This window comes from Coregonus clupeaformis, chromosome 34 (assembly GCF_020615455.1).
Source record: "Coregonus clupeaformis isolate EN_2021a chromosome 34, ASM2061545v1, whole genome shotgun sequence".
Taxonomy (NCBI): Eukaryota; Metazoa; Chordata; class Actinopteri; order Salmoniformes; family Salmonidae; genus Coregonus; species Coregonus clupeaformis.
This window is the reverse complement of record NC_059225.1, coordinates 16,241,506-16,269,290: the sequence shown is the minus strand read 5'-3', so window position 1 is coordinate 16,269,290 and position 27,785 is coordinate 16,241,506. Positions and strand designations below refer to the sequence as shown.

The following is a 27,785-nucleotide window of genomic DNA, read 5'->3' as shown; positions in this document are numbered from 1 at the left end:
ATGACGCCTTTTGTGTCAAATTATGATGTCACAATCATACCCATACGGCAGCATATCCACATGGTTGACCCCGTCACAACCGACAGGAATGAGCTTCACCCCCCTCAACCACATGCCCAATAGACAACGCAGGCATTTCCGTCTACCATCCTAAAACAACCTAAAAGTACACAAACACTAACTACCACAGCAGCAGAGGAACAATTTGAGCCATGTTGTAGTTTGTATTCCCCCCTCAACACACATATGTGACTGACCAGAGTTCGTAATCCGGGATTCCCGCGTGCCACTGTACGATATTAGCCCTTTGAGCTAAAGCCTAGGCATTACGTCGGGGAGCTAAGACAACTCTCCAGGTTTCAGAGAAGGTTGCAGATCATGCGAGCGTGGTACACCGAACCATGCCTGTTACACACAGAGCAACTGGCCTTACCTTTCCTGGGCCTGGAGAAGAGCTTGACGCTGACGGGAGAGGTGGTGGTGGAGTTAGAGGTAGAGTCCCTGGAGGAGGAGCGGAAGATGCCGCTGAAGCTCAGGCGACGAGCCGACTTGGGTGGGGAGTGCTGGTGGGACGAAGGGTAGGGGAAGATGGTTTTGGGGGAGCCCGGGCTGTTCTTGCTCCTGGCAGGGGCTGACTTGGGACTGGAGGGCCGACTGAAGGGTCCCCGGGTGAAGAAGCCTTTAGTCGGGCTGGCTGAGAGGCAACTCCCTTCACCCTGAGGTAGAAAACAAAGAGTTAACCGATTGCTTTGTAGGTAAGGTGTTTTTTTCTACTCTCTTTCGACAACACAGCCCCACAGCAGCGAGCTGAGAGAGTAACGATTAAAGATCTAGACTATGTTTGACAGGTTAATATACTGTTAAGATTTTCTGAGGCCATAATTTCCATGTTACATTACCTATCAGTCTAGAAGCTACAGTATATATATATAGAGTGGGGGAAAAAAGTATTTAGTCTGCCACCAATTGTGCAAGTTCTCCCACTTAAAAAGATGAGAGAGGCCTGTAATGTTCATCATACAGTGAGGGAAAAAAGTATTTGATCCCCTGCTGATTTTGTACGTTTGCCCACTGAAAAAGACATGATCAGTCTATAATTTTAATGGTAGGTTTATTTGAACAGTGAGAGACAGAATAACAACAAAAAAATCCAGAAAAACGCATGTAAAATTTTTTTGAAATTGATTTGCATTTTAATGAGGGAAATAAGTATTTGACCCCTCTGCAAAACATTACTTAGTACTTGGTGGCAAAACCCTTGTTGGCAATCACAGAGGTCAGACGTTTCTTGTAGTTGGCCACCAGGTTTGCACACATCTCAGGAGGGATTTTGTTCCACTCCTCTTTGCAGATCTTCTCCAAGTCATTAAGGTTTCGAGGCTGACGTTTGGCAACTCGAACCTTCAGCTCCCTCCACAGATTGTCTATGGGATTAAGGTCTGGAGACTGGCTAGGCCACTCCAGGACCTTAATGTGCTTCTTCTTGAGCCACTCCTTTGTTGCCTTGGCCGTGTGTTTTGGGTCATTGTCATGCTGGAATACCCATCCACGACCCATTTTCAATGCCCTGGCTGAGGGAAGGAGGTTCTCACCCAAGATTTGACGGTACATGGCCCCGTCCATCGTCCCTTTGATGCGGTGAAGTTGTCCTGTCCTCTTAGCAGAAAAACACCCCCAAAGCATAATGTTTCCACCTCCATGTTTGATGGTGGGGATGGTGTTCTTGGGGTCATAGGCAGCATTCCTCCTCCTCCAAACACGGCGAGTTGAGTTGATGCCAAAGAGCTCCATTTTGGTCTCATCTGACCACAACACTTTCACCCAGTTCTCCTCTGAATCATTCAGATGTTCATTGGCAAAGTTCAGACGGCCCTGTATATGTGCTTTCTTGAGCAGGGGGGACCTTGCGGGCGCTGCAGGATTTCAGTCCTTCACGGCATAGTGTGTTACCAATTGTTTTCTTGGTGACTATGGTCCCAGCTGCCTTGAGATCATTGAAAATATCCTCCCGTGTAGTTCTGGGCTGATTCCTCACCGTTCTCATGATCATTGCAACTCCACGAGGTGAGATCTTGCATGTAGCCCCAGGCCGAGGGAGACAGTTATTTTGTGTTTCTTCCATTTGCGAATAATCGCACCAACTGTTGTCACCTTCTCACCAAGCTGCTTGGTGATGGTCTTGTAGCCCATTCCAGCCTTGTGTAGGTCTACAATCTTGTCCCTGACATCCTTGGAGAGCTCTTTGGTCTTGGCCATGGTGGAGAGTTTGGAATCTGATTGATTGATTGCTTCTGTGGACAGGTGTCTTTTCTACAGGTAGCAAACTGAGATTAGGAACACTCCCTTTAAGAGTGTGCTCCTAATCTCAGCTCGTTACCTGTATAAAATACACCTAGGAGCCAGAAATCTTTCTGATTGAGAGGGGGTCAAATACTTATTTCCCTCATTAAAATGCAAATCAATTTATAACATTTTTGAAATGCGTTTTTCTGGATTTGTTTGTTGTTATTCTGTCTCTCACTGTTCAAATAAACCTACCATTAACATTATAGACTGATCATTTCTTTGTCAGTGGGCAAACGTACAAAATCAGCAGGGGATCAAATACTTTTTTCCCTCACTGTAGGTACACGTCAACTATGACAGACAAAATGAGAAAATAAAATCCAGAAAATCACATTGTAGGATTTTTAATGAATTGATTTGCAAATTATGGTGGAAAATAAGTATTTGGTCAATAACAAAAGTTTCTCAATACTTTGTTATATACCCTTTGTTGGCAATGACACAGGTAAAACGTTTTCTGTAAGTCTTCACTAGGTTTTCACACACTGTTGCTGGTATTTTGGCCCATTCCTCCATGCAGATCTCCTCTAGAGCAGTGATGTTTTGGGGCTGTCGCTGGGCAACACGGACTTTCAACTCCCTCCAAAGATTTTCTATGGGGTTGAGATCTGGAGACTGGCTAGGCCACTCCAGGACCTTGAAATGCTTCTTACGAAGCCACTCCTTCGTTGCCCGGGCGGTGTGTTTGGGATCATTGTCATGCTGAAAGACCCAGCCACGTTTCATCTTCAATGCCCTTGCTGATGGAAGGAGGTTTTCACTCAAAATCTCACGATACATGGCCCCATTCATTCTTTCCTTTACACGGATCAGTCGTCCTGGTCCCTTTGCAGAAAAACAGCCCCAAAGCATGATGTTTCCACCCCCATGCTTCACAGTAGGTATGGTGTTCTTTGGATGCAACTCAGCATTCTTTGTCCTCCAAACACGACGAGTTGAGTTTTTACCAAAAAGTTCTATTTTGGTTTCATCTGACCATATGACATTCTCCCAATCCTCTTCCGGATCATCCAAATGCACTCTAGCAAACTTCAGACGGGCCTGGACATGTACTGGCTTAAGCAGGGGGACATGTCTGGCACTGCAGGATTTGAGTCCCTGGCGGCGTAGTGTGTTACTGATGGTAGGTTTTGTTACTTTGGTCCCAGCTCTCTGCAGGTCATTCACTAGGTCCCCCCTGTGTGGTTCTGGGATTATTGCTCACCGTTCTTGTGATCATTTTGACCCCACGGGGTGAGATCTTGCGTGGAGCCCCAGATCGAGGGAGATTATCAGTGGTCTTGTATGTCTTCCATTTCCTAATAATTGCTCCCACAGTTGATTTCTTCAAACCAAGCTGCTTACCTATTGCAGATTCAGTCTTCCCAGCCTGGTACAGGTCTACAGTGTGGTCCTCTGTAGCTCAGCTGGTAGAGCACGGCGCTTGTAACGCCAAGGTAGTGGGTTCGATCCCCGGGACCACCCATACACAAAAATGTATGCACGCATGACTGTAAGTCACTTTGGATAAAAGCGTCTGCTAAATGGCATATTATTATTATTATTATTACAATTTAGTTTCTGGTGTCTTTGACAACTCTTTGGTCTTGGCCATAGTGGAGTTTGGAGTGTGACTGTTTGAGGTTGTGGACAGGTGTCTTTTATACTGATAACAAGTTCAAACAGGTGCCATTAATACAGGTAACGAGTGCAGGACAGAGGAGCCTCTTAAAGAAGAAGTTACAGGTCTGTGAGAGCCAGAAATCTTGCTTGTTTGTAAGTGACCAAATACTTATTTTCCACCATAATATGCAAATAAAATCATTAAAAATCCTACAATGTGATTTTCTGGGAAAAAAATGCTCAATTTGTCTGTCATAGTTGACGTGTACCTATGATGAAAATTACAGGCCTCTTTCATCTTTTTAAGTGGGAGAACTTGCACAATTGGTGGCTGACTAAATACTTTTTTTCCCCCACTGTATATATATATAATATATATATATATATATATATATATATATATATATATATTTTATACTTCAAGGGGTCTTAAAATTCAAAATCAAATAGCTAAATGATCCTTGGTATGACCTTCTTAAATCAATTCCATATGTTAGTTTAGTAGAACCGTGGTGCACATTCATGTTATATATTTATGGTTAAATTTGTTATTGTGATAATTCAGTCAATTTATCGTGATATGGATTTTGGTTCATATCGTCCAGCTCTACTCTACATTCTAAATCAGGGACATTCTTGAAATAATTGAAAATATGAATTTGCTTGCCAAAAGGTATACTGTAAACTTGCCCCTTTCAGTAAACAGCCGAGTTAGAGAGGGAGGTGCATCAAAAGCTTTTAATGCAAACTGTTAGTCACGATGATCTAATAATGCAATGAAGACAGTCTGTTATGCTTTTCCCCTAGGTAAGTGTGGTTTTACTGTCTGAGTCTGTCTGGGATATCAAGCTGATTCTCAGAAATGTATTTTAGGTCTTCTCTAATCTCGTTGACAGACTATGTAAACAAAGCATCTGACCAAATTACGCAAGATTTTATTTCTGGGTTAACCGAGGTTAGGTCTTCGCTGAATAATTACAATGTCGGAGCTTTCGACTTGGGGTCAAATAATCCATTAACGATGAGAGATGAGAGCTAAAGGCTGGTGATGGCATTGGAGTAGATTAAAAATCTAATCATTCAAAAGTATAATCAATGTGAGGAGTGACTCAGCCTTCCCCTTTATACATATTAATATGCCTATGGACACAGATGGCTTCAGGGTTGAATCAAATCACACGCAAAGCTTTTAATGCGTGCAGTATGAGTATAGAGATTTATATGAAGAACATTAAACAGAGAATATACAGAAGCTGCAAGCAGCCATGGCGGGTTTCAAGCCCTGTTGCACCACAGCGCCACCATTAGGACAACATTTACTAGTTGCCTTTGGATGAGCTACTTCTGTACTCAACATGCCTGCCAAATATCACAACTCAAATCAAACAGATCATGCGATATGCTTTTGATGGTTTTTGGACCCTTTTTAATGATGTTGACTACTTTAAACGTCTTCTTCTCCAGAACTACTGGAAGGATCGGCACCAAGTTTGGTATATAGCATCTATAGATGCACGTCTTTAAACGCAACATTTTCCAAGACTGTAGCTTAAACAACATGGCCGCTATAAGCCAATGAGCCTTGCATGAATATTTTATCCTGTCCAACAGCTCCACCATGCACCCAAACATAACCATACTCTGCAGGTTAGCTAGACTCACATCCCTGAGCATGTGTGCCAATTCCATGACTCTGAGTCAAACAGATCAATAGATATAAATATGTGGCAATTATAGCGCCACCATGTGGTGGAGCTGATTGTTCTTGCATATGTTGAGTCTTGACAGTGTTTGGAACATGCATGTCAAGTTTTGTTTCAATATGAATAACCGTGTCTGATTTCTATGCATTTATGTGCCAGGTCACGCCCACTTGAATGTTTATTAGTCCATATTGTTTGAGGTACTAACCTAGAAAATGTTACATTGGGAGACCTTAGTCCATAGATGCTATATAAAGTTTCGTGCAGATCGGTCATTTGGTACCAGAGTAGCTTCGTTGCTTGAATCCCTAAAATGGGAAAGTGTAGTCTGAATGGACTGGTTATTCTTGCACTGTAGTGCTGGTTTTGAACTGTAAACCACTAGACCTATTCCTCTGAGAAATAAAATGAAGTCAATAAATATGGCTAAGTATCCAACCCTTTCTCGTGTTTGGGTGTTACACTGATGTACTCCATTTAAATGACATTGCATCCTCATGTTGTTGGCCTACGTCCAAACCTTAAGCCATTCCCATGGCAAAGTTAGGAAAAAAAAAAAAAAAACACACACACACCAAAATGTGTGTAAAAAACTGCAATAATGCACGCCTGAGGTGAGGACATAATCTAAAATAACAATCTGGAAAAATATGAGATGCAATGCATGGGCTATATTTACTATAAACAACCCTACTGTTCTGTATTAGGTACAGTTCAGCAACGAGGTCAAGCAACAGTCAGTATGGGAAACTATGGGAATAAAATAGGATATGTACTAAATGTACTAGAACCTTGCGAGGGGAATAATAAATGTTATCTATATCCTTCACTATTTCCTTGGTGTTTTTTTCTGATTGATAGTCGGCCCTGTAGCTTCCCCTTCAAATCCAGGAAAAAGGGGTTTGACCTTAATGCTCCAAGGTGAGAGATGGAGGACGACACAGAGAGGATTCTGTCTGAGATAAGACTTAACTCATAAATATAAACACTGACTACACTAGAAGGGAACCACTATCAGTGCACTTTCTGTTGTTCGCATCCCAACACACCCTCTCCTTCACTCAGGCAACACCGCACAAGGTTATGTATAGGCCGACCATACAGCAGGGTTTCATCTAGCATTAGACAAGGCGGCCGGCCACCTCGCCTCTAGCTCTCTTGCCCGCCACTTAAAAGAGTTTGGCTTCTATTGGTTTCAATTGATCCTATTGGTGCTAGGATGTTGCTTTGAATAACTTTTCTCAGCACCAGTACTCTCAGGTCCCGCTCTAACCCGATGACTCAGCACCAGTACTCTCAGGTCCCGCTCTAACCCGATGACTCAGCACCAGTACTCTCAGGTCCCACTCTAACGCGATGACTCAGCACCAGTACTCTCAGGTCCCGCTCTAACCCGATGACTCAGCACCAGTACTCTCAGGTCCCGCTCTAACCCGATGACTCAGCACCAGTACTCTCAGGTCCTGCTCTAACCCGATGACTCAGCACCAGTACTCTCAGTTCCAGCTCTAACCCGATGACTCAGCACCAGTACTCTCAGGTCCAGCTCTAACCCGATGACTCAGCACCAGTACTCTCAGGTCCCGCTCTAACCCGATGACTCAGCACCAGTACTCTCAGGTCCCGCTCTAACCCGATGACTCAGCACCAGTACTCTCAGGTCCCGCTCTAACCAGATGACTCAGCAACAGTACTCTCAGGTCCAGCTCTAACCCGATGACTCAGCACCAGTACTCTCAGGTCCAGCTCTAACCAGATGACTCAGCACCAGTACTCTCAGGTCCCGCTCTAACCCGATGACTCAGCACCAGTACTCTCAGGTCCCGCTCTAACCCGATGACTCAGCACCAGTACTCTCAGGTCCCGCTCTAACCCGATGACTCAGCACCAGTACTCTTAGGTCCTGCTCTAACCCGATGACTCAGCACCAGTACTCTCAGTTCCAGCTCTAACCCGATGACTCAGCACCAGTACTCTCAGGTCCAGCTCTAACCCGATGACTCAGCACCAGTACTCTCAGGTCCCGCTCTAACCCGATGACTCAGCACCAGTACTCTCAGGTCCCGCTCTAACCCGATGACTCAGCACCAGTACTCTCAGGTCCCGCTCTAACCAGATGACTCAGCAACAGTACTCTCAGGTCCAGCTCTAACCCGATGACTCAGCACCAGTACTCTCAGGTCCAGCTCTAACCAGATGACTCAGCACCAGTACTCTCAGGTCCCGCTCTAACCCGATGACTCAGCACCAGTACTCTCAGGTCCCGCTCTAACCCGATGACTCAGCACCAGTACTCTCAGGTCCCGCTCTAACCCGATGACTTAGCACCAGTACTCTCAGGTCCCGCTCTAACCAGATGACTCAGCACCAGTACTCTCAGTTCCAGCTCTAACCAGATGACTCAGCACCAGTACTCTCAGGTCCCGCTCTAACCCGATGACTCAGCACCAGTACTCTCAGGTCCCGCTCTAACCCGATGACTCAGCACCAGTACTCTCAGGTCCCGCTCTAACCCGATGACTCAGCACCAGTACTCTCAGTTCCAGCTCTAACCCGATGACTCAGCACCAGTACTCTCAGGTCCAGCTCTAACCCGATGACTCAGCACCAGTACTCTCAGGTCCCGCTCTAACCCGATGACTCAGCACCAGTACTCTCAGGTCCCGCTCTAACCCGATGACTCAGCACCAGTACTCTCAGGTCCCGCTCTAAACCGATGACTCAGCACCAGTACTCTCAGTTCCAGCTCTAACCCGATGACTCAGCACCAGTACTCTCAGGTCCCGCTCTAACCAGATGACTCAGCACCAGTACTCTCAGGTCCCGCTCTAACCCGATGACTCAGCACCAGTACTCTCAGTTCCAGCTCTAACCCGATGACTCAGCACCAGTACTCTCAGGTCCCGCTCTAACCCGATGACTCAGCACCAGTACTCTCAGGTCCCGCTCTAACCCGATGACTCAGCACCAGTACTCTCAGGTCCCGCTCTAACCCGATGACTCAGCACCAGTACTCTCAGGTCCAGCTCTAACCCGATGACTCAGCACCAGTACTCTCAGGTCCCGCTCTAACCCGATGACTCAGCACCAGTACTCTCAGGTCCCGCTCTAACCCGATGACTCAGCACCAGTACTCTCAGTTCCCGCTCTAACCCGATGACTCAGCACCAGTACTCTCAGGTCCCGCTCTAACCCGATGACTCAGCACCAGTACTCTCAGGTCCCGCTCTAACCCGATGACTCAGCACCAGTACTCTCAGGTCCCGCTCTAACCCGATGACTCAGCACCAGTACTCTCAGGTCCAGCTCTAACCCGATGACTCAGCACCAGTACTCTCAGGTCCCGCTCTAACCCGATGACTCAGCACCAGTACTCTCAGGTCCCGCTCTAACCTGATGACTCAGCACCAGTACTCTCAGTTCCCGCTCTAACCCGATGACTCAGCACCAGTACTCTCAGGTCCCGCTCTAACCCGATGACTCAGCACCAGTACTCTCAGGTCCCGCTCTAACCCGATGACTCAGCACCAGTACTCTCAGTTCCAGCTCTAACCCGATGACTCAGCACCAGTACTCTCAGGTCCAGCTCTAACCCGATGACTCAGCACCAGTACTCTCAGGTCCCGCTCTAACCCGATGACTCAGCACCAGTACTCTCAGGTCCCGCTCTAACCTGATGACTCAGCACCAGTACTCTCAGGTCCCGCTCTAACCCGATGACTCAGCACCAGTACTCTCAGGTCCCGCTCTAACCTGATGACTCAGCACCAGGCTCTTGATTGACAGGTCTGGCTCAGCTTATGTCCTCAGTGTGACTGACCACATTATATCCACAGAGCACTCATCTGATCAAAGGTGTCATGGGTTTAACTCAGTGTGAAGTCAGGGCCATTCCCCGACTTTAAATTGGTAATGATGAAAAATTGAGGTTTTAATCAAGTCTATGTTAATTGAGTTGGGGATGCTTTTAATTTCTATTTTCCTCAATCAAAACAGAACTGGAGTACCAAATGATGGCCTTCGTGATTAACCCTAGCCTGGTCCAAAACTGTACTTGCTGTAGCCAACCACACTATAATTGACAAAATCACAAGACAGGAGTTGGCTGAAGCACATCCAAACTGGAGCACCAGGCTAAATGGACCCCAACTATCTCTGAATTTCCCCCAAAATAAATACAGATATTTTCTCGGAGCACACTGAGCTGATGAGGGTGTACCAAGGGACATCACTTTACCTTCCGTATGCCGTCCGTATCCACATGGTCGGCATCTCCCTCCAAGAAGGGCATGGCAAACGAGCTGAGGTCCTGTAGAATAAAGAGAGCACCCGGTTTAGGTGGACATTGGCGTTAGTATAGCCGCCCCACCAAAAAAGAACACCACCTTCACCTTCAATAATTTATCAGCATTTATCATACTACATAAAGTGGCAGAATCCTTTTGCCACGCCACCATTTGTATAAAATCAAATTAGATTTCTGAAGCATATATATTATAGACCATAGAAAAAGTTACAGACGCACACATATCATATTCCCCCCAAACATAACTCCTCTGTTATTGTAATGTGCGTCTGTAACTTTCTCACTCATCATTATTCACGATTCATTCAGGACTATCCGTTATCATGGTAGCATCCACATTAATGTAGAAGTGTTTAGAAACATATTCTGTTCTTATTTACAATAAACGTGACTCCAAATTGACACATTATTTACCATTAACTTCTATTGGGCACAAAATAATCTGAAACACAACCAAAACAAACAGCAAATGCATCCAACAAGTTTGTAGAGTCAAAAGCTTGATGTATTCATTGCGTGCTAGGAATATGGGACCAAATACTTAACTTTTTACTACTTTAATACTACTTTAAAATTAATTTATCCCAATACTTTTAGTCCCCTAAAATGGGGGGACTATGTACAGAAAGTGCTGTAATTTCTAAATGGTTCACCCGATATGGATGAAGATACCCTCAAATTAAAGCTGACAGTCTGCACTTTAACCTCATAGTCATTGTATAATTTCAAATACAAAAGTGCCGGAGTACAGAGCCAAAACAACAACCAAATGGTCACTGTCCCAATACTTTTGGAGCTCACTGTATGTTGTAAAATAAACACACACATTTCTTCAAGACATAAAGAAACATTTTTTAAAGCCCTAAAATAAATTATCCAGAACATCAAGCTTTCCGTTGCTGTGAGCGGTTACTACAATCCATCTTAGAATCAAAGGCAAACTTACATACAATGCCTCTCCGAGTTCTTCCTCCATGGTGCGGACTGTGAATGGAGAGTTTAATGGACAACGCTACTCAAAGAACCACTTGGAATGAGTCCCGTTGTGCAGTGTGCTAAACCTCATTAACATGCTAAAGCCCTACTAAACGTGAATCAGCATGAATCAAATATCACACTTAGAACCCTTGAAATGACCACTGACTCAATCGACAGAGACAGGACAGTTGTGGGGAGGGGGGGAACAAGCGTTTCTTTGTCAAGCTTCAACCAAAATTACCAAAATTATTTTGCAGTCCGTATATGAGTAAAGAAGTTCTGAGAGTAACATAACCAGTACCTAATAACCTCCCAGTTAACTGAATGGGACAACCACCAGATCCAAACTTCTGCCAGAAGTCCTGCCAGAGGTCACTGGTGTCACTCAAGCCATGCGAACCCTACTGATCTGTAAAATACATGTAGAACATTCTCAACACTCAAGGGTCAGAATTATGTCAGGAGAACAAATCTTAGCTAGATACGAATCCCTCCTTGTTGCCGATGACAACTGACTGACAGGTCCAATCTTGAGTGAACCAATCATGTGCATAAATGAAGGCCAGCCCGTCCCTACCCAATAACATCAATGATGACAGCCACAAATGAATGACATCATAAATCCCAGAGATCCTCAGTGACATTACGGCCATAAAGGTGACCTTCAGCTCTAGTGACTCTGGTCTGGCCACATCTGTTCAACGTTGATGACTGTGTCAGACCCCATCTTGGTGTCTGCTGTGTACAGTACACACTCTTCAAATGGAAAAATCACAGCCCAAGACATAACAACTCCAGGTTAGGCCACTCCGTTGAAGGCCACATGACATCTACACACAATTACAATAAATTCCATAACATAGTGCTTAATCCTGATTGTATTATTTTGCATCTTGTATCACATGAATATATATTTTTAAATAATACAATTGAAGGATTGTAGATAATAAAACTTTTAAAGAAATGAAATGAATCCTGAATCTTACCCTGGGAGCACTGTTGGGGAAGCTACTCTGAAAATATAGCCTTCCAAACTACCAATTACTTCACACTGGAAGAAGTTAAGCTACACTAAAGATACCCTTAAGAAACATATAGTTTACTTAACTAAAGTTAATTTGAAAAAGTAGTTCACTACATTCAAACTACTTCATGAAAAATTATCATATCGAAATATTGTACACTACAAATTGCAAGAACAGATCACTCTGGAGTCAAATTTTAACAGAATGTATAATTTAGCCTAGTAAACACAAAAATAGTTGAATGAAAATTAGGCAGGTCTGATGCCGAAAAAGAAAGGAAATGATTGCCTACTATTTGCATACACTGATATTTTATTTTCATTTAGCAAAAAAAAAGTTGTGTAGTTCCAGTGGTTAGCTACACATCTACATGGCAAAAAAGTTATGAACTACTGAAGATCTGAATTTGATTTAGTGCTTTCATTGCAGGCAAGCAGTCACACTGCTGTTTCTACTAATCAACTTATCCCAGTCATCAATCAAGAGATTGATTAATGGAATTTAATTTCAGTTCTTACATTTATTTAACAGGGACAATGTACATGGAATCAACATTTCTGTAAATGTGCCATATTTAGCCAGCCAGCTAGTTTCCATCTGTAGTCCCTGGGATCAGCTGTGTTACTGCTTGGTTGGAACAAAAGTGTGCACTTACACCTGCCCTTGTAGGGCAACATTCCCCACCCCTGGTTTACAACATAGGGGGGAAACAATTCTACATCTGAAAAATAATGGCACATGGGAAATTGCACCATTAGATCCAGCTACTACAGTGGATCCAGCTACTACAGTGGATCCAGCTACTACAGTGGATCCAGCTACTATAGTGGATCTAGCTACTACAGTGGATCTAGCTACTATAGTGGATATAGCTACTACAGTGGGTACAGCTACTACAGTGGATCTAGCTATTACAGTGGGTCCAGCTACTACAGTGAGTCCAGCTACTATAGTGGGTCCAGCTACTATAGTGGGTCCAGCTACTACAGTGGATCTAGCTACTACAGTGAGTCCAGCTACTATAGTGGGTCCAGCTACTACAGTGGATCTAGCTACTACAGTGAGTCCAGCTACTATAGTGGGTCCAGCTACTATAGTGGGTCCAGCTACTACAGTGGATCCAGCTACTAGAGTGTATCTAGCTACTACAGTGGATCTAGCTACTACAGTGAGTCCAGCTACTATAGTGTATCTAGCTACTACAGTGAGTCCAGCTACTACAGTGGATCCAGCTATACAGTGGATCCAGCTATTACAGTGGATCCAACTACTACAGTGGATCCAGCTACTACAGTGGATCCAGCTACTACAGTGGATCCAGCTACTACAGTGGGTCCAGCTACTACATATTCTGAGCAAGTCACAAATAGAACCTTGTAACAAAAATACCCAAAGGGACTTTGATTTCTCTTCTCAAGCACATGTTCCAATCACCATTACCTCTTTGCATACCCCTAGACTAGAACACAAACACAACTCAACACTCACACACTTGTAATTTACCTTCTATTCCCAAAGTGCAGAACGACCAGCAAAATCCCCTCTGCTGTGCATATGGTCCTGGAGCACTGAGTGTTCTTATCTACTTGCAGGCAAGAGGAGAATGACAACAAGTGGAGAAAAACCTTCCTTCCCCCAAGAGATGAGCTCACTTTGACCTGTCATCCAGCCTTGAAAATCAGTCTGAAAAAACCCCTGCCTTTCGGATCAAGAGAAAAACCAATCCCCAGTGATGCTAATCTGTCTGAGCTCTAAAAATCACAACTCAAGTCCTAAACAGTAGCCTTTCCGTTCCCTGAACGCAAGGCTAGTCCAGTGTTGCCTAATGAATACTTAGCTATGCTGTAATGAGATAGTCAACAAAAGTGCTGCCTTGAGCGCTTGCAAATCCTATTTGAGGCCAGTCCCCAGGAGAACACAGGCTAGACAGGCAAGGCCAGGTTGGGGTTGGGGGGGGGGATTGAGTGTAGTTGGATGACTCAGCTAATGGATAAATGGCTGACCAAGGGTGCTCTCAGGCATCAAACCGCTCCAACATAATAATTTATGAAAAGTTCTGGATCAATAATGGACTGCTTTTTACATTTGGTTTGGTCTCATGACAGCACAGACTCCAGATTGGGCTTTTTTGTCCTATCAAAGCTCATGAATGGGCTGGCTTTTGAATGAGTTGTTCACCATGTGTCTGAGGTGGATGGGGGAGAATTTCAACCACGTTAGCACCTAAATGCAATAAAGTGCAAGGCAATGAAATGCAATGCATCATGCCTGCATCATACCCCTAGTCGTTAAGAAATTAACATCTCCGATGCGTTTGAACTCCTTTTCCTTCGGACATCCAGATTTGTTGTTAGTGAAAGTAGGAGCTTGCCATCTCCAGGCAGGGGTAACTGTACAAAAAGCTGAGTCAGCATTAGACAAGTTGCCCACTAAGAGCAGATCCAGGGTCAGTTTTTCCCTATTACCTGCTTATGTTTACAGGGAGAACTAGGTTACACATAAGCTGGTCCTAGATCAGCACTTGGGCCAACACCTGTAAACCCAGCCGCCTGGATGGCAAGGATGTCTCTCGTGACCTAGTTGGATCAAAGGTCAAGAAGAGAGTCATCAGTCAGTAACCATAGCAAGGGAGAGTGAGGGGCAAAGATACAGCTGATTGGAGCGACATAAGTGGGTCGAACAAACCCTGGGGATATCAATGTCATGGGGATTCACAGGCATGACAGCTAAAAGAAATGGTCCCACTTCAAAAGAAACATAACTTTTTAAGGCTTTTTTAATGACGCCTCTGTAAAGCCTTTATGGGACCTCTATAAATGCTTCAGAAATCATTCATAAACAAATATCATGCTAAGATTGGAAAAAGGATTATGCCACATTTGGCAAATAAGGAGCTTTTATATCACCCTTCACAAAGTATGACTGTACTTATGAATGATTTGTGAAGCAACTATGTAGGGTTTATGAAGACTTTAGGGATGCTTTCATAAAGTTTTGGTGGCTAAGATCAAACCAGTTGAGTGCTTTGGGATTGTCAAATGAAAAACACACAGCCCCCTTTATGTCCATGAGCTGTAGTTATTGAAGGGAAATGTGGAGGAAAAATAAATCATTGCAACTCCATTCCATCATTGGCTTTCAATTATGCCCTGGCTTTATCCTTTTGAGTTCCTCAGTTTTTTTTTTTAACAAACCCTTTCATTTGCCAGTCTAGATGAGTCATTCTCTGAGAAAGAGGCTCTTTCTTTCAATACCAACTCACTTGCCAATTTGGAAGACATTGGTAAGAAGAAACAGACTGCACTGGGCAATGCATTTTGTCCGTCAAGCCCTTCAAGTTCAAACAGCCACCTTTGTTTATTGTGGGTAACGGCTATTAATGAATTCCCAATTGTTTAACCTCCGAACAGTTTGAGCTGAACTAACCTCGCCTCAAATTCTTCAAAAGTATTTTAAAACCATTAGTCAATCACACTTCACAATGCAGCAAATAGTCCACAGACATTATATAAAAAAAATATATATATATAAACACAACATGTAAAGTGTTGGTCCCATTTTTCATGAGCTGAAATAAAATATCCTAGAAAATTTCCATCCGCACAAAAAGCTAATTTCTCACAAATGTTGTGCACTAATTTGTTTACATCCCTGTTAGTGAGCATTTCTCCTTTCCCAAGATAATCCATCGACCTGACAGGTGTGGCATATCAAGAAGATGATTAAACAGTATGATCATTACACAGGTGCACCTTGTGCTGGCAGTGGGTTTATGGTATGGGCAGGCATAAGCTACGGACAACGAACACAATTGCATTTTAATCGATGGCAATTTGAATGCACAGAGAAACTGTGATGAGATCCTGAGGCCCATTGTCGTGCCATTCATCCGCTGCCATCACCTCATGTTTCAGAATGATAATGCACGGCCCCATGTCGCAAGGATCTGTACACAATTCCTGGAAGCTGAAAATGTCCCAGTTCTTCCATGGCCTGCATACTCACCAGACATGTCACCCATTGAGCATGTTTGGGATGCTCTGGATCGACATGTACGACAGCGTGTTCCAGTTCCCGCCAATATCCAGCAACTTCGCATAGCCATTGAAGAGGAGTGGGACAACATTCCACAGGCCATAATCAGCAGCCTGATCAAGTCTACGCGAAGGAGATGTGTCACACTGCATGAGGCAAATTGTGGTCACACCAGATACTGACTGGATTTCTGATCCACACCCCTACCTTTATTTGTAAGGTATCTGTGACCAACAGATGCATATCTGTATTCCCGGTCATGTGAAATCCATAGATTAGGGTCTAATTAATTTATTTCAATTGACTGATTTCCTTATATGGACTATAACTCAGTAAAATCTTTGAAATTGTGCATGTTGCGTTTATATTTTTGTTCAGTATATTATATACGTTTTTTAGTCAATGCCACTCTGACATTGCTCGTCCTAATATTTATATATTTCTTAATTCCGTTATTTTACTTTGAGATTTGTGTGTACTATTGTGAATTGTTAGATACTACTGCACTGTTGGAGCTAGGAACACAAGCATTTCGCTACACCCGCAATAACATCTGCTAAATATGTGTATGTGGCCTATAAAATTTGATTTGATTTGAATGTTCTGTTCTGAGGAAAATGTTTAAATCAGGCAGAGACTCCAAACCTCCTATAGGATCTTACTTAACATTGTTTCATCATCTCAGCTTTTCCATAATGTTGGCCTTTATAACTGTGAAACACAGAGTGTGTAGGAGGTAGGTCTATATCTGAATGGAGAAGCAAATTCAATGAGCAAATTCCATGTGGAACAGAAACATATTACCCATTAGATGTTGACTTTGTTATAAGTCAACATTTTTGATGAAATCAAAGGATGAACCCTTTCCCCAAAGCAAAACCTTATAGCAAAGAAGCAAACGAACAATAATATGTCATCACGGATTTATTCTAAAAAAAAACTGTTTATGACTCAACACGAGGAAAAGTTGCCATGTGTTATCACCTCTGGGATCAACCCTTGACCTCACTTTGACCCTACATGATTTTAACTGGCATACAACTAGATACATTTTTATGGCAATGCATATTTTATCACTGATATTATATCACTATAATATCACTGACATCTTAGATTGAATATGATTGCAGTGTGCCCATTGGTTTATACAGAACAGTAAATACCAGGCAGATGTCAGGGACAACATACAGACAAAGATTGGAACTGAATGTCATCACCATTGTGAGAACTTCAGCTGACCCTTGAATGGTCTGGCAAAAGTCCCTGAACTTCAAATCTCTCTTTACAAAAGGAGTCGTTACATACCCCTGTCCCTAATCCACCTACTCCACCTTGCAAATACTGAAGCAAGTCTTTGGTGCAGTTAAATATTTTCTAATGCAAAAAAAAAAAAAAACATTACACCATTAAAAATGTCCACAAGTTGGTCCCAGGTCCAACCGGCCTCACAACCGCAGACCACGTGTAACCACGCCAGCCCAGGACCTCCACATCCAGCTTATTATCCCAGATGGGATGGCGTATCGCTGCAGAACGCTGTGGTAGCCATGCTAGTTAAGTGTGCATTGAATTCTAAATAAATCACTGACAGTGTCACCAGCAAAGCACCCCCACACCATCACATCTCCTCCTCCATGCTTCACGTGGGAACCACACATGCAGAGATCATCCTCTCATCATCTCACAAAGACACGGCGGTTGTAACCCAAAATCTCAAATTTGGACTCATCAGACCAAAGGACAGATTTCCACCGGTCTAATGTCCATTGCTCATGTTTCTTGGCCCAAGCAAGTCTCTTCTTCTTATTGGTGTCCTTTAGTAGTGGTTTCTTTGCAGCAATTTGACCTTGAAGGCCTGATTCACGCAGTTTGTTACTTGAACTCTGTAAAGCATTTATTTGGGCTGCAATTTCTGAGGCTGGTAACTCTAATGAACTTATCCTCTGCAGCAGAGGTAACTCTGGGTCTTCCTTTCCTGTGGTGGTCCTTATGAGAACTAGTTTCATCATAGCACTTGATGGTTTTTGCGACTGCACAAATGTTCCGTATTGACTGACCTTCATGTCTTAAAGTAATGACGAACTGTAATTTCTCTTTGCTTATTTGAGCTGTTCTTGCCATAATATGGACTTGGTCTTTTACCAAATAGGGCTATCTTCTGTATACCACCCCTACCTTGTCAACACACAACTGATTGGCTCAAACGCATTAACAAGGAAATAAATTCCACAAAATAACTTTTAACAAGGCACACACCTGTTAATTGAAATGCATTCCAGGTGACTACCTCATGAAGCTGGTTGAGAGAATGCCAAGAGTGTGCAAAGCTGTCATCAAGGCAAAGGGTGGCTACTTTGAAGAATCTCAAATATATTTGGATTTGTTTAACACTTTCTTGGGTTACTACATGATTCCATATGTGTTATTTCATAGTTTTGATGTCTTCACTATTATTCTACAATGTATAAAATAGTAAAGATAAAGAGAAACCCTTGAATGAGTAGTTGTGTCCAAACCTTTGACTGGTACTGTATATCCAGGCTATAATGTAAAATGGTGTCTCCTAACATTTGCATCCTTTTCACAAGGCTTGCATTATCAGTCTGTCAATAGTAGCCTAGACATTGATAGTTGACCAACCCAGATGCATTGGAGATAACCCATGCTTCTTCCAAACAACTAGGTTACTCCACTCCAGAAATACATCAGCGCTATGCAAAGCCATATCAATACACATTTAATAAGAAATATAATCCTTTCTCTGCCTGCTCCTATCTTAAAATCACCAGCAGCTGAAAACAAAAAGAGAATAAACCATGTTCCATTGTAAGACAGATATCACTGTATGGTGATCCACTGTCTGCTGAGCAGTTCTGATGTCAAGTATAAAGCCTGATTGCCCAGAATTGCGCACGATAGAGAAATAAGGGCATTCTTTCACTGTACAATTGACATAAACCCAAGATTGACATTGTCTTTTGTGTCAAGCAGCCTTAATGGCATCAGAGTCAATATGAGGCAGGTAACCTAAAGTAACAGTGAATCACTAAATCAATGTGTAACTTCTTAAAATCAATGCTACTGCATTTGTTTGGTCAACATACTGCACTGCAGTGCGACATAATAAGTAGACCTAGTATACAAGTGTGGATATGGGGATACGCAGGCACACCTGCTCAAATGGAGGATGATGGTCTGTTATTAAACAACAAACACAAAGGAAACCATTTCCCATGTCCATGAGAACGGGGCAGAGCTTTTTACTGTTGGACATTTGGTTTCGTAGATGTATCTTGGCATGTCATCAAAATAGCATAGTGGCACATAGGAAGATGATAGATTAAAACGGTGGGAGCATCTATTGTCTCTTCACCAATAATCATTGGATCATCAGATTCCTGACCAATGGAATTCTAGGATATTTCCTTATTCCACTACCAGGTGTGTGACAGTCCATAGACCTCAGGTAAAAACATCACAAGTACAGTGGGGGAAAAAAGTATTTAGTCAGCCACCAATTGTGCAAGTTCTCCCACTTAAAAAGATGAGAGAGGCCTGTAATTTTCATCATAGGTACACGTCAACTATGACAGACAAATTGAGAAAAAAGAATCCAGAAAATCACATTGTATGATTTTTAATGAATTTATTTGCAAATTATGGTGGAAAATAAGTATTTGGTCACCTACAAACAAGCAAGATTTCTGGCTCTCACAGACCTGTAACTTCTTCTTTAAGAGGCTCCTCTGTCCTCCACTCGTTACCTGTATTAATGTCACCTGTTTGAACTTGTTACCAGTATAAAAGAAACCTGTCCACAACCTCAAACAGTCACACTCCAAACTCCACTATGGCCAAGACCAAAGAGCTGTCAAAGGACACCAGAAACAAAATTGTAGACCTGCACCAGGCTGGGAAGACTGAATCTGCAATAGGTAAGCAGCTTGGTTTGAAGAAATCAACTGTGGGAGCAATTATTAGGAAATGGAAGACATACAAGACCACTGATAATCTCCCTCGATCTGGGGCTCCACACAAGATCTATTTTTTATTTTATTTTTTATTTTATTTTATGTCATTTAGCAGACGCTCTTATCCAGAGCGACTTACAGGAGCAATTAGGGTTAAGTGCCTTGCTCAAGGGCACATCGACAGATTTTTCACCTAGTCGGCTCGGGGATTAGAACCAGCGACCTTTCGGTTACTGGCACAACGCTATTAACCGCTAAGCTACCTGCCGCCCGTGGGGTCAAAATGATCACAAGAACGGTGAGCAAAAATCCCAGAACCACACGGGGGGACCTAGTGAATGACCTGCAGAGAGCTGGGACCAAAGTAACAAAGCCTACCATCAGTAACACACTACGCCGCCAGGGACTCAAATCTTGCAGTGCCAGACGTGTCCCCCTGCTTAAGCCAGTACATGTCCAGGCCCGTCTGAAGTTTGCTAGAGTGCATGGGGGTGGAAACATCATGCTTTGGGGCTGTTTTTCTGCAAAGGGACCAGGACGACTGATCCGTGTAAAGGAAAGAATGAATGGGGCCATGTATCGTGAGATTTTGAGTGAAAACCTCCTTCCATCAGCAAGGGCATTGAAGATGAAACGTGACTGGGTCTTTCAGCATGACGATGATCCCAAACACACCGCCTGGGCAACGAAGGAGTGGCTTCGTAAGAAGCATTTCAAGGTCCTGGAGTGGCCTAGCCAGTCTCCAGATCTCAACCCCATAGAAAATCTTTGGAGGGAGTTGAAAGTCCGTGTTGCCCAGCGACAGCCCCAAAACATCACTGCTCTAGAGGAGATCTGCATGGAGGAATGGGCCAAAATACCAGCAACAGTGTGTGAAAACCTTGTGAAGACTTACAGAAAACGTTTGACCTGTGTCATTGCCAACAAAGGGTATATAACAAAGTATTGAGAAACTTTTGTTATTGACCAAATACTTATTTTCCACCATAATTTGCAAATCAATTCATTAAAAATCCTACAATGTGATTTTCTGGAGAAAAAAAATCCCATTTTGTCTGTCATAGTTGACGTGTACCTATGATGAAAATTACAGGCCTCTCTCATCTTTTTAAGTGGGAGAACTTGCACAATTGGTGGCTGACTAAATACTTTTTTTCCCCCACTGTATCTGTAGACCTCATCAAGCTTGTCTGAAGGGTATGGCCAAAGGTCAGTGATTTGGAGCACATAAAGGCCCTGTCCAGAAACAACCTAAGAATAAGAAGAGCTGAAGCACATGGCTGAATTCCAATCCAATCGCTCTTACTTCATCCAATAACTAGCCCTCCTCCCTTACTACCTCCTCATGTGGACCGGAAAGTTATAACTCCATCTAACTAGCCCTCTGGTGAGCTTGGTACAGCATTACACTGTAGTTCTACTGAGACAATCATTTCAGATCACAGAGAAACGGCCACAAGGGCAGAGGGAGGAGAGAGCCTTGTCAAATTGGAATTAGGCCTTGCTACTCTTTTGCTCCAATAATAAAACATAATCTTGTTGAGGGAGTGCAGATGGATGCTTAGCAAGTCATTGGTTAACGGCTATCTGTGACCACTTCCTTTATAACGCATGGTGAGTTTGGAGATCCATGAGGAATGGCCTGGGTGCGTCACTGAATGTTCCATGACGTGAATTTGCCGTAACATCAGTATCACGGGTTTGAAGGTCAACTCTATTTTAAAGTGCTGGGATTTTGCATAACAGTAATATTGCTGATGATAGTGACTTAGTGTAAGTGTGTGTGTGTGTGTGTGTGTGTATGTGTGTGTGTGTGTGTGTGTGTGTGTGTGTGTGTGTGTGTGTGTACATAAAGATGTGAGTAATATTGTCGATTGCCTGTTAGTACTCACATTTGTATTTATTTTTTATTTTACCTTTATTTAACTAGGCATGTCAGTTAAGAACAAATTCTTATTTACAATGACGGCCTACACCGGCCAAACCCGGACGACGCTGGGCCAATTGTGCACCGCCCTATGGGACTCCCAATCACGGCCGGTTGTGATACAGCCTGGAATCGAACCAGGGGGTCTGTAGTGACGCCTCAAGCACTGAGATGCAGTGCCTTAGACCACTGCGCCACCCGGGAAACATGACCCCTAGTACTTCCTCTACTAACCATAATCACCTGTCAAATCACATCAGCAATAAAGGTATAATTACAGGAGTGATGTGCTGTGCGTTTGGTCTTCGCTGATAGCTACTCACTTGGAATGACTCACGATGACTGCTGACCTCAAATGGAATACAGACTTTACACTCTCTACATACAGCCGAAGGGAGGAGAAAGCTGGCTTAACAAAATGTATGAGTATACTACCGAGTTATGTCGTGATGTCTATAAATGGGTTATTATAATGGCCCTGAAAATAAACAAAGGCTTTGTGCATGCTGTAAAATGTACATTTATTTAACATTTAACATTTACATTTAAGTCATTTAGCAGACGCTCTTATCCAGAGCGACTTACAGTTAGTGATTGCATACATTTTTCATAATGGATTTTTCATATTTTCATGGATTTACTCATTAAATATGGTTCATGTGATGTTGCCTACACCTTACATAAAGAAGCCAAGAAACTCACTGAAAAAGCAGGCTTGGTGTACATAACAATAAAACATGTTTTTCTTTTAAGCCAGAAATATGATGATACACGTGTGTTGCAACCCAATCCATTTTATGTGTGACATATGCCACAGATTCTATGCCAGGCATTGTTCACCGCAGATTAGATTCTATACACATTCAAAAGAAACATCGTAGAGAACAACAGTATCTGTCACTGAAGGAAACACTACAACCCCGCCCACATCTATACATGCCCAACTTCAGAGCAAGCGCCAGCGAGCATAGAAAAATAGGGTAGTAATTTCTCTCCATAAATATGAGTCTCAATTAATACTTCTGAGGACAAAAACTTACAGGCATGTTCAGTCGAAGCGTCCTCTTCTTTCTAGGTGTCATCTTCATGTATCTCTTCTTGGAGTCATTTGCTGTGCTTCCCATATTGTTCTAGAATTCTCTAAACCACTGGACTCATTAAAGCGTAAAATAAACGTTACTTTCTCTCCTCTCGTGTAGATCGAGTGTGGTGAATTATAACAAAACAATCACTACTACAACATTCTTAGGATTCAGAATGATTACCTTAAGGCAAGTACTAGTTTACCTATATCCGCATTCATGTGCTCCTCCAAAATGGTTTTTGACTTTTCGTAGAGGTTTAGGAGAATTTACGCAGCAGGTTAGGATAATTAACGTAGCAAGTTAGGACAATAAGGTTCGTTAAGCAAAGTGTTACTTCAAAAGATATATACTTTTTATGTTAATTTGACAAAACATGTATCCCATCTAAGACATGACCCTCCAAAACTCCAGGGGTGATGCAATTTATCCGCTTGAGATAAGACAAATGATCTGACAAAAAATAAAACGCGCAGAATACGATTCACTTGGCATAACATGTAGCCAAACTTTCGGGCACTGGTATTTCAGAAAATCCAAAATTGAAACGCAAGGAAGCGCGTATGATAATGCAAACGTTCCCATTGAGGTTTTGACGGGTTCACACCTCACAGGGGAGGAGGGAAGTACGCATGCATGCACGTTGGCTGGCTACTGGTAAATATAAGCATGGGCTCATCGTGGGACACGTGCTAGTGGGTGCGTCAAGCTTTGAGCTCAGCTCCGAATTGTCACATGGCTGTGTTTACGTTATGGCAGCAGCATGAGGAAGCAACTGACATTTAAATGAGTATTAGTTTTGGTTTATGAGATTTTGTTGACCTACATCATCATATTACACCAGCAAATAAGCTATAGACGCTGATTCTGTTCACAATCCTAATGCAATACACAACATCGAGGCCCTACAGTTCATATTAAGGGGTCATTCTACAGATTCGGTGCCTTTTGTGATTGAGGAGGATGAAACAATGAACATTAAAATCTTAAGCTTTTTTTTATTTGATGTGACAAAGTAATGTGTGTACTTGATAGAAAATACCTTTTCCCATCTCAATGTAGAGTATTAAGTTATTATTCTGTATTATTTTCTCAAACAAGTCCCAATTTAATTCAACCCCGTCACAGTCATTTTGTTATTCAACTATTCATTTTTCCAATAAGCTTGAGATCAGCTTCTGGCATAATCTCACAGTTTAGATGTCCCTTGTAAATAATGGCATATTGTAATTAAAGAGAAAATCAAGAAAAACTGACCAGCACCATCCTTTCCAGTTTACGATGAAGAAATGTCTAATCTAACTCCACATTTTCGCAAGAAATGTGCAAGAATGCTGCGTAATTCCTGACAAAATTGAAATAGCCTTATTTACCCTGATTTAATACACACAATAAAAACACTATTGATGTTATATTTTGTGTATTTAATACAAAAAATGTAAAAAAATAATCTCGTAACAGGGATGAATGCACCGCAACAGGGTTGAAAATCATGTAACAGGGTTGAGTGAAAAGCATCACGTGTCATATGTTTTATCTTTTGAGATCACTAACATGTTGCCATTTTTTAAACATTTTAAACATTTTTTAACCTACTGTCAACATAGCTTTTAAAATCTAAAGAATCTAGATGAAAGCTAGACAGAGTAAAACACATTAATGAACTAATAACAGTAACAACATTTTATTGATTTCATAAAAATATCCATCTGATAATGGCAGGAGTCTGTTTGAACATTGAGCAAACATCTTAACATTGATAACCTATATAGGTCACATGTTGCCATTTTTTAACATTTTAAACTACTGTCAACATAGCTTTTAAAGTTTAAACAATCAAGATGAAATCTAGACAGATTAAAACACATTAATAAACTAACAACAGTTACAACATTTCATTGATTTCATAGAAATATCCAGAGTAATGGCAGGAATGTCTGTGTTGTTTGAATGTTTGAACATTAAGCAAACATCTTAACATTAATAACCTATAGGTAAGCCTACAGTTTGTTCACCATTTTTACTGAGAGAGCCTAGCCCACACTTCCTTCTGTATTTCCATGTGCCTAGAAGTCACCGGTTTAGGGGGATCAATGTGTTCGAAGATGTCCTCAAATGGATACCACAGGATATCATCAAGAAGTGGCCAGAAGTACCTATTTGGTCCAGCACAGCACATGCATTTGACCTGCACATGGGATTCATCTGTGGCTAGAATTATTCCGGGATAGAAATCGTCATCATATTTGGCCACGCACCATTTCCCGCATATGTCTGGATTTGCCCAATCAACCTCCCTCTGTGACACGACTGATGTAACTTTAGGGGTAAATGTGAAATGTTGTGTATTGAAACACTGGCATTCCAGTTTCTTGTTGTGGACTGTGCACATACAGCTTACATCACGGTAGGCAATTTGCCTTGCAGCCACACAAACAACTTGGTGGATCCGCATTGTGGATGGAACTACTGGCAAATCTTTGCCTTTCTGCTGCTGTTTTTGCCATTGTTGAATCTGAAATTGTAGGTCAAGGTCAAGTCAATGACCAGTTTACTCTCCAAAACTAATTACTGTATCCTTTTAATCACTATGTAGTAAAATGAACGTGAACTTGCAGATGATACTCCTAAATATGTCAGTACAAACCAGTCGGCTAGTGAACATGAACCCCTCACGCACCAGTTGCCAAGGCAGTATACTGTATGTCTTTTTAGACTAGTCTTCATTTACATTCTCTAGTCTTTTTATGCATTACCAAATTATGCTTTAAAGCAACAAAACTTTATTTTCTGTTGATTGTGTGTCCATGACCACCACCACCTCGTGTCTTAAAGATCTTACATTTCCAGGAGAATTACCTGACCACCGGCGCGCGGATGTCCCTCACCTTCCTCTCTATGTGTGTTTCCTTTCTGCTGCTGTTTTTTCCATTGTTGAATCTGAAATTGTAGGTCAAGGTCAAGTCAATGACCTGCTTACTCTTCAAGACTAAATATTGTATCCTTTTAATCACTATGTAGTAAAATGAACATGAACTTGCAGATAATACTCCTAAATATGTCAATGTATATAGGAGAGAGAACAAATTAATTGTCACTTTTTTAAAGCTATTATTTTCAATAATTCCTCGTACTTTTAGTTGATACTGTAAAACCGTAAACAACAAACATTCAACAAGAAAATATGATTGGTATTAAGCAATATACATTAAATATTGCTAAGATTTAACAGCTATTCAACCCTGTAACAGCCATTCAACCCCGTAACATTGAAAAATGTGATGGGGTTGAATGTGACAGGGTTGAAGATTTTGTGCTAATCTGTTGCTAATTCGGGATGCTAGCAGCTAGCAGTGTGCCACATGGCCTTATTCAACAAAAGACATTGTTATACTTCATAGCTATAAAAACAATTGGATTGGTAAAATCTTAACTATGAATTCCCCCAACAGAGTTGAATACCTGAGATTGACAAAGCCCATATGTGCTTAAAAAACATGAAATATTTATAAAAAGTGAGAGAGCAGCTTACCACTTGTCACACCAGGCTTCTCTGAAGACTTGTATGATGTCACTTCCTCATAAATGATGTCCACAGGATCAAACCATTATTTAATTGTGAGTGGGGTATTGTTGCGTTACAGGGTTGAAAGAAATACAAGGACAGGGGTAAAAGCCTGAATTTCTCAGAAAATAAAATGTCTTATGCTGAGAAAATGGATTATGCATAATAAGGGGGCATATACAATTAATTTAACAAAAAAAAAGCATTATTATTTAACACTGTGTACTCAAAATGAGTCACGCCATTTGCATGATGGTCAATAGGGACAGGCGAAATTCTTAATACTCCTAAGAAAAGCAAACATATAAGTATTGAAATTCATCTCTGTTTAAAATCATATTCTCTACTCCATATTAAAAACATGTAAAACTTTGAAATGTTGTAATTTAAGTGTAGTTTGATAAATGTTCTGACAAGTTATAACACTAGTACATCTTGGGACACTGACAATACTGATGTGTCACCGAATCTGTAGAATGACCCTAAGATCTGCATTCATCATCAAAAAGTCCGTCTCTCCAATTTGGCCACCATGTGGTCTCAATGGAATACTACACATCATATGTTATATGACACTTGTTATGATGATATTTTGGTGTACATGGGGCTACTCTCAATAGTTAAGTGGCTTTCTCTCATAACCTCTTCCTCAACTGAACATTGTCTGGCAGGATAGGCCTTTTAGAAAACTCAAACTCAATTTATGAATAAAAAAGAGCAGGAATTGATTAAACTTTCACCTTTTTTCAGATTTATGTAGTAGAAGGCAAGGAGAAAAATATATTTAAGAGTTTAGGCTATTGAGATCTAGCCATTGTTTAATTCCCTGCTATTGAGATCTAGCCATTGTTTAATTCCCTGATAGTCAGTGCCGATTTTAGTATGTAAATCTTGGTGGGGCAAACTCACCAAAAAATGGTGTAGAGGCATGCCAGCAAAGTCACTACACAACACTAAACAATACATTAATTGCACTATAACGGTGACAAACGGTGCCCACAAACTGTTATGGCCTACATAAAGCTGTCCCAAAAGCGAGTATACTTTTCAGTGAATCCTTACCACTGCTACACCTGGCTATCAGCAGAGCCTTGTCTGTCAGCGAAACAGATAATTCAGCCTCATTTACTGCCTTTAAAATAACATAGCTGATATGGCTGACTTGCTTAAACAAATGTGGTTTCTACTGACAATTGAGATGTACAAACTATGGCATAAGGGGACGAAGTGCAGATAAGAGGCAAT

At 42.0% G+C, this 27,785-nt stretch overlaps 1 protein-coding gene across 2 annotated transcripts in view; it reads right to left on the bottom strand.

Annotated features, from left to right (window-relative positions):
* The window catches only part of prkag2a (protein kinase, AMP-activated, gamma 2 non-catalytic subunit a), a 203,637-nt gene extending 180,038 nt beyond the window's left edge, over window positions 1-23,599 (bottom strand). The window contains exons 1-3 of one of the 2 annotated variants that reach the window (XM_041861842.1): window positions 22,934-23,599; window positions 9,889-9,960; window positions 434-716 (exon numbers count right to left, since the gene is read on the bottom strand). In XM_041861842.1, coding sequence (XP_041717776.1) covers window positions 434-716; window positions 9,889-9,960; window positions 22,934-23,017 — 439 coding nt within the window. In that variant the 5' untranslated portion in view covers window positions 23,018-23,599. Of the gene's footprint in view, window positions 1-433; window positions 717-9,888; window positions 9,961-13,463; window positions 13,574-22,933 lie in introns of those variants that run through there. The other variant, XM_041861844.2, reaches the window with a different exon arrangement.
* Window positions 23,600-27,785: the final 4,186 nt, after the last annotated feature.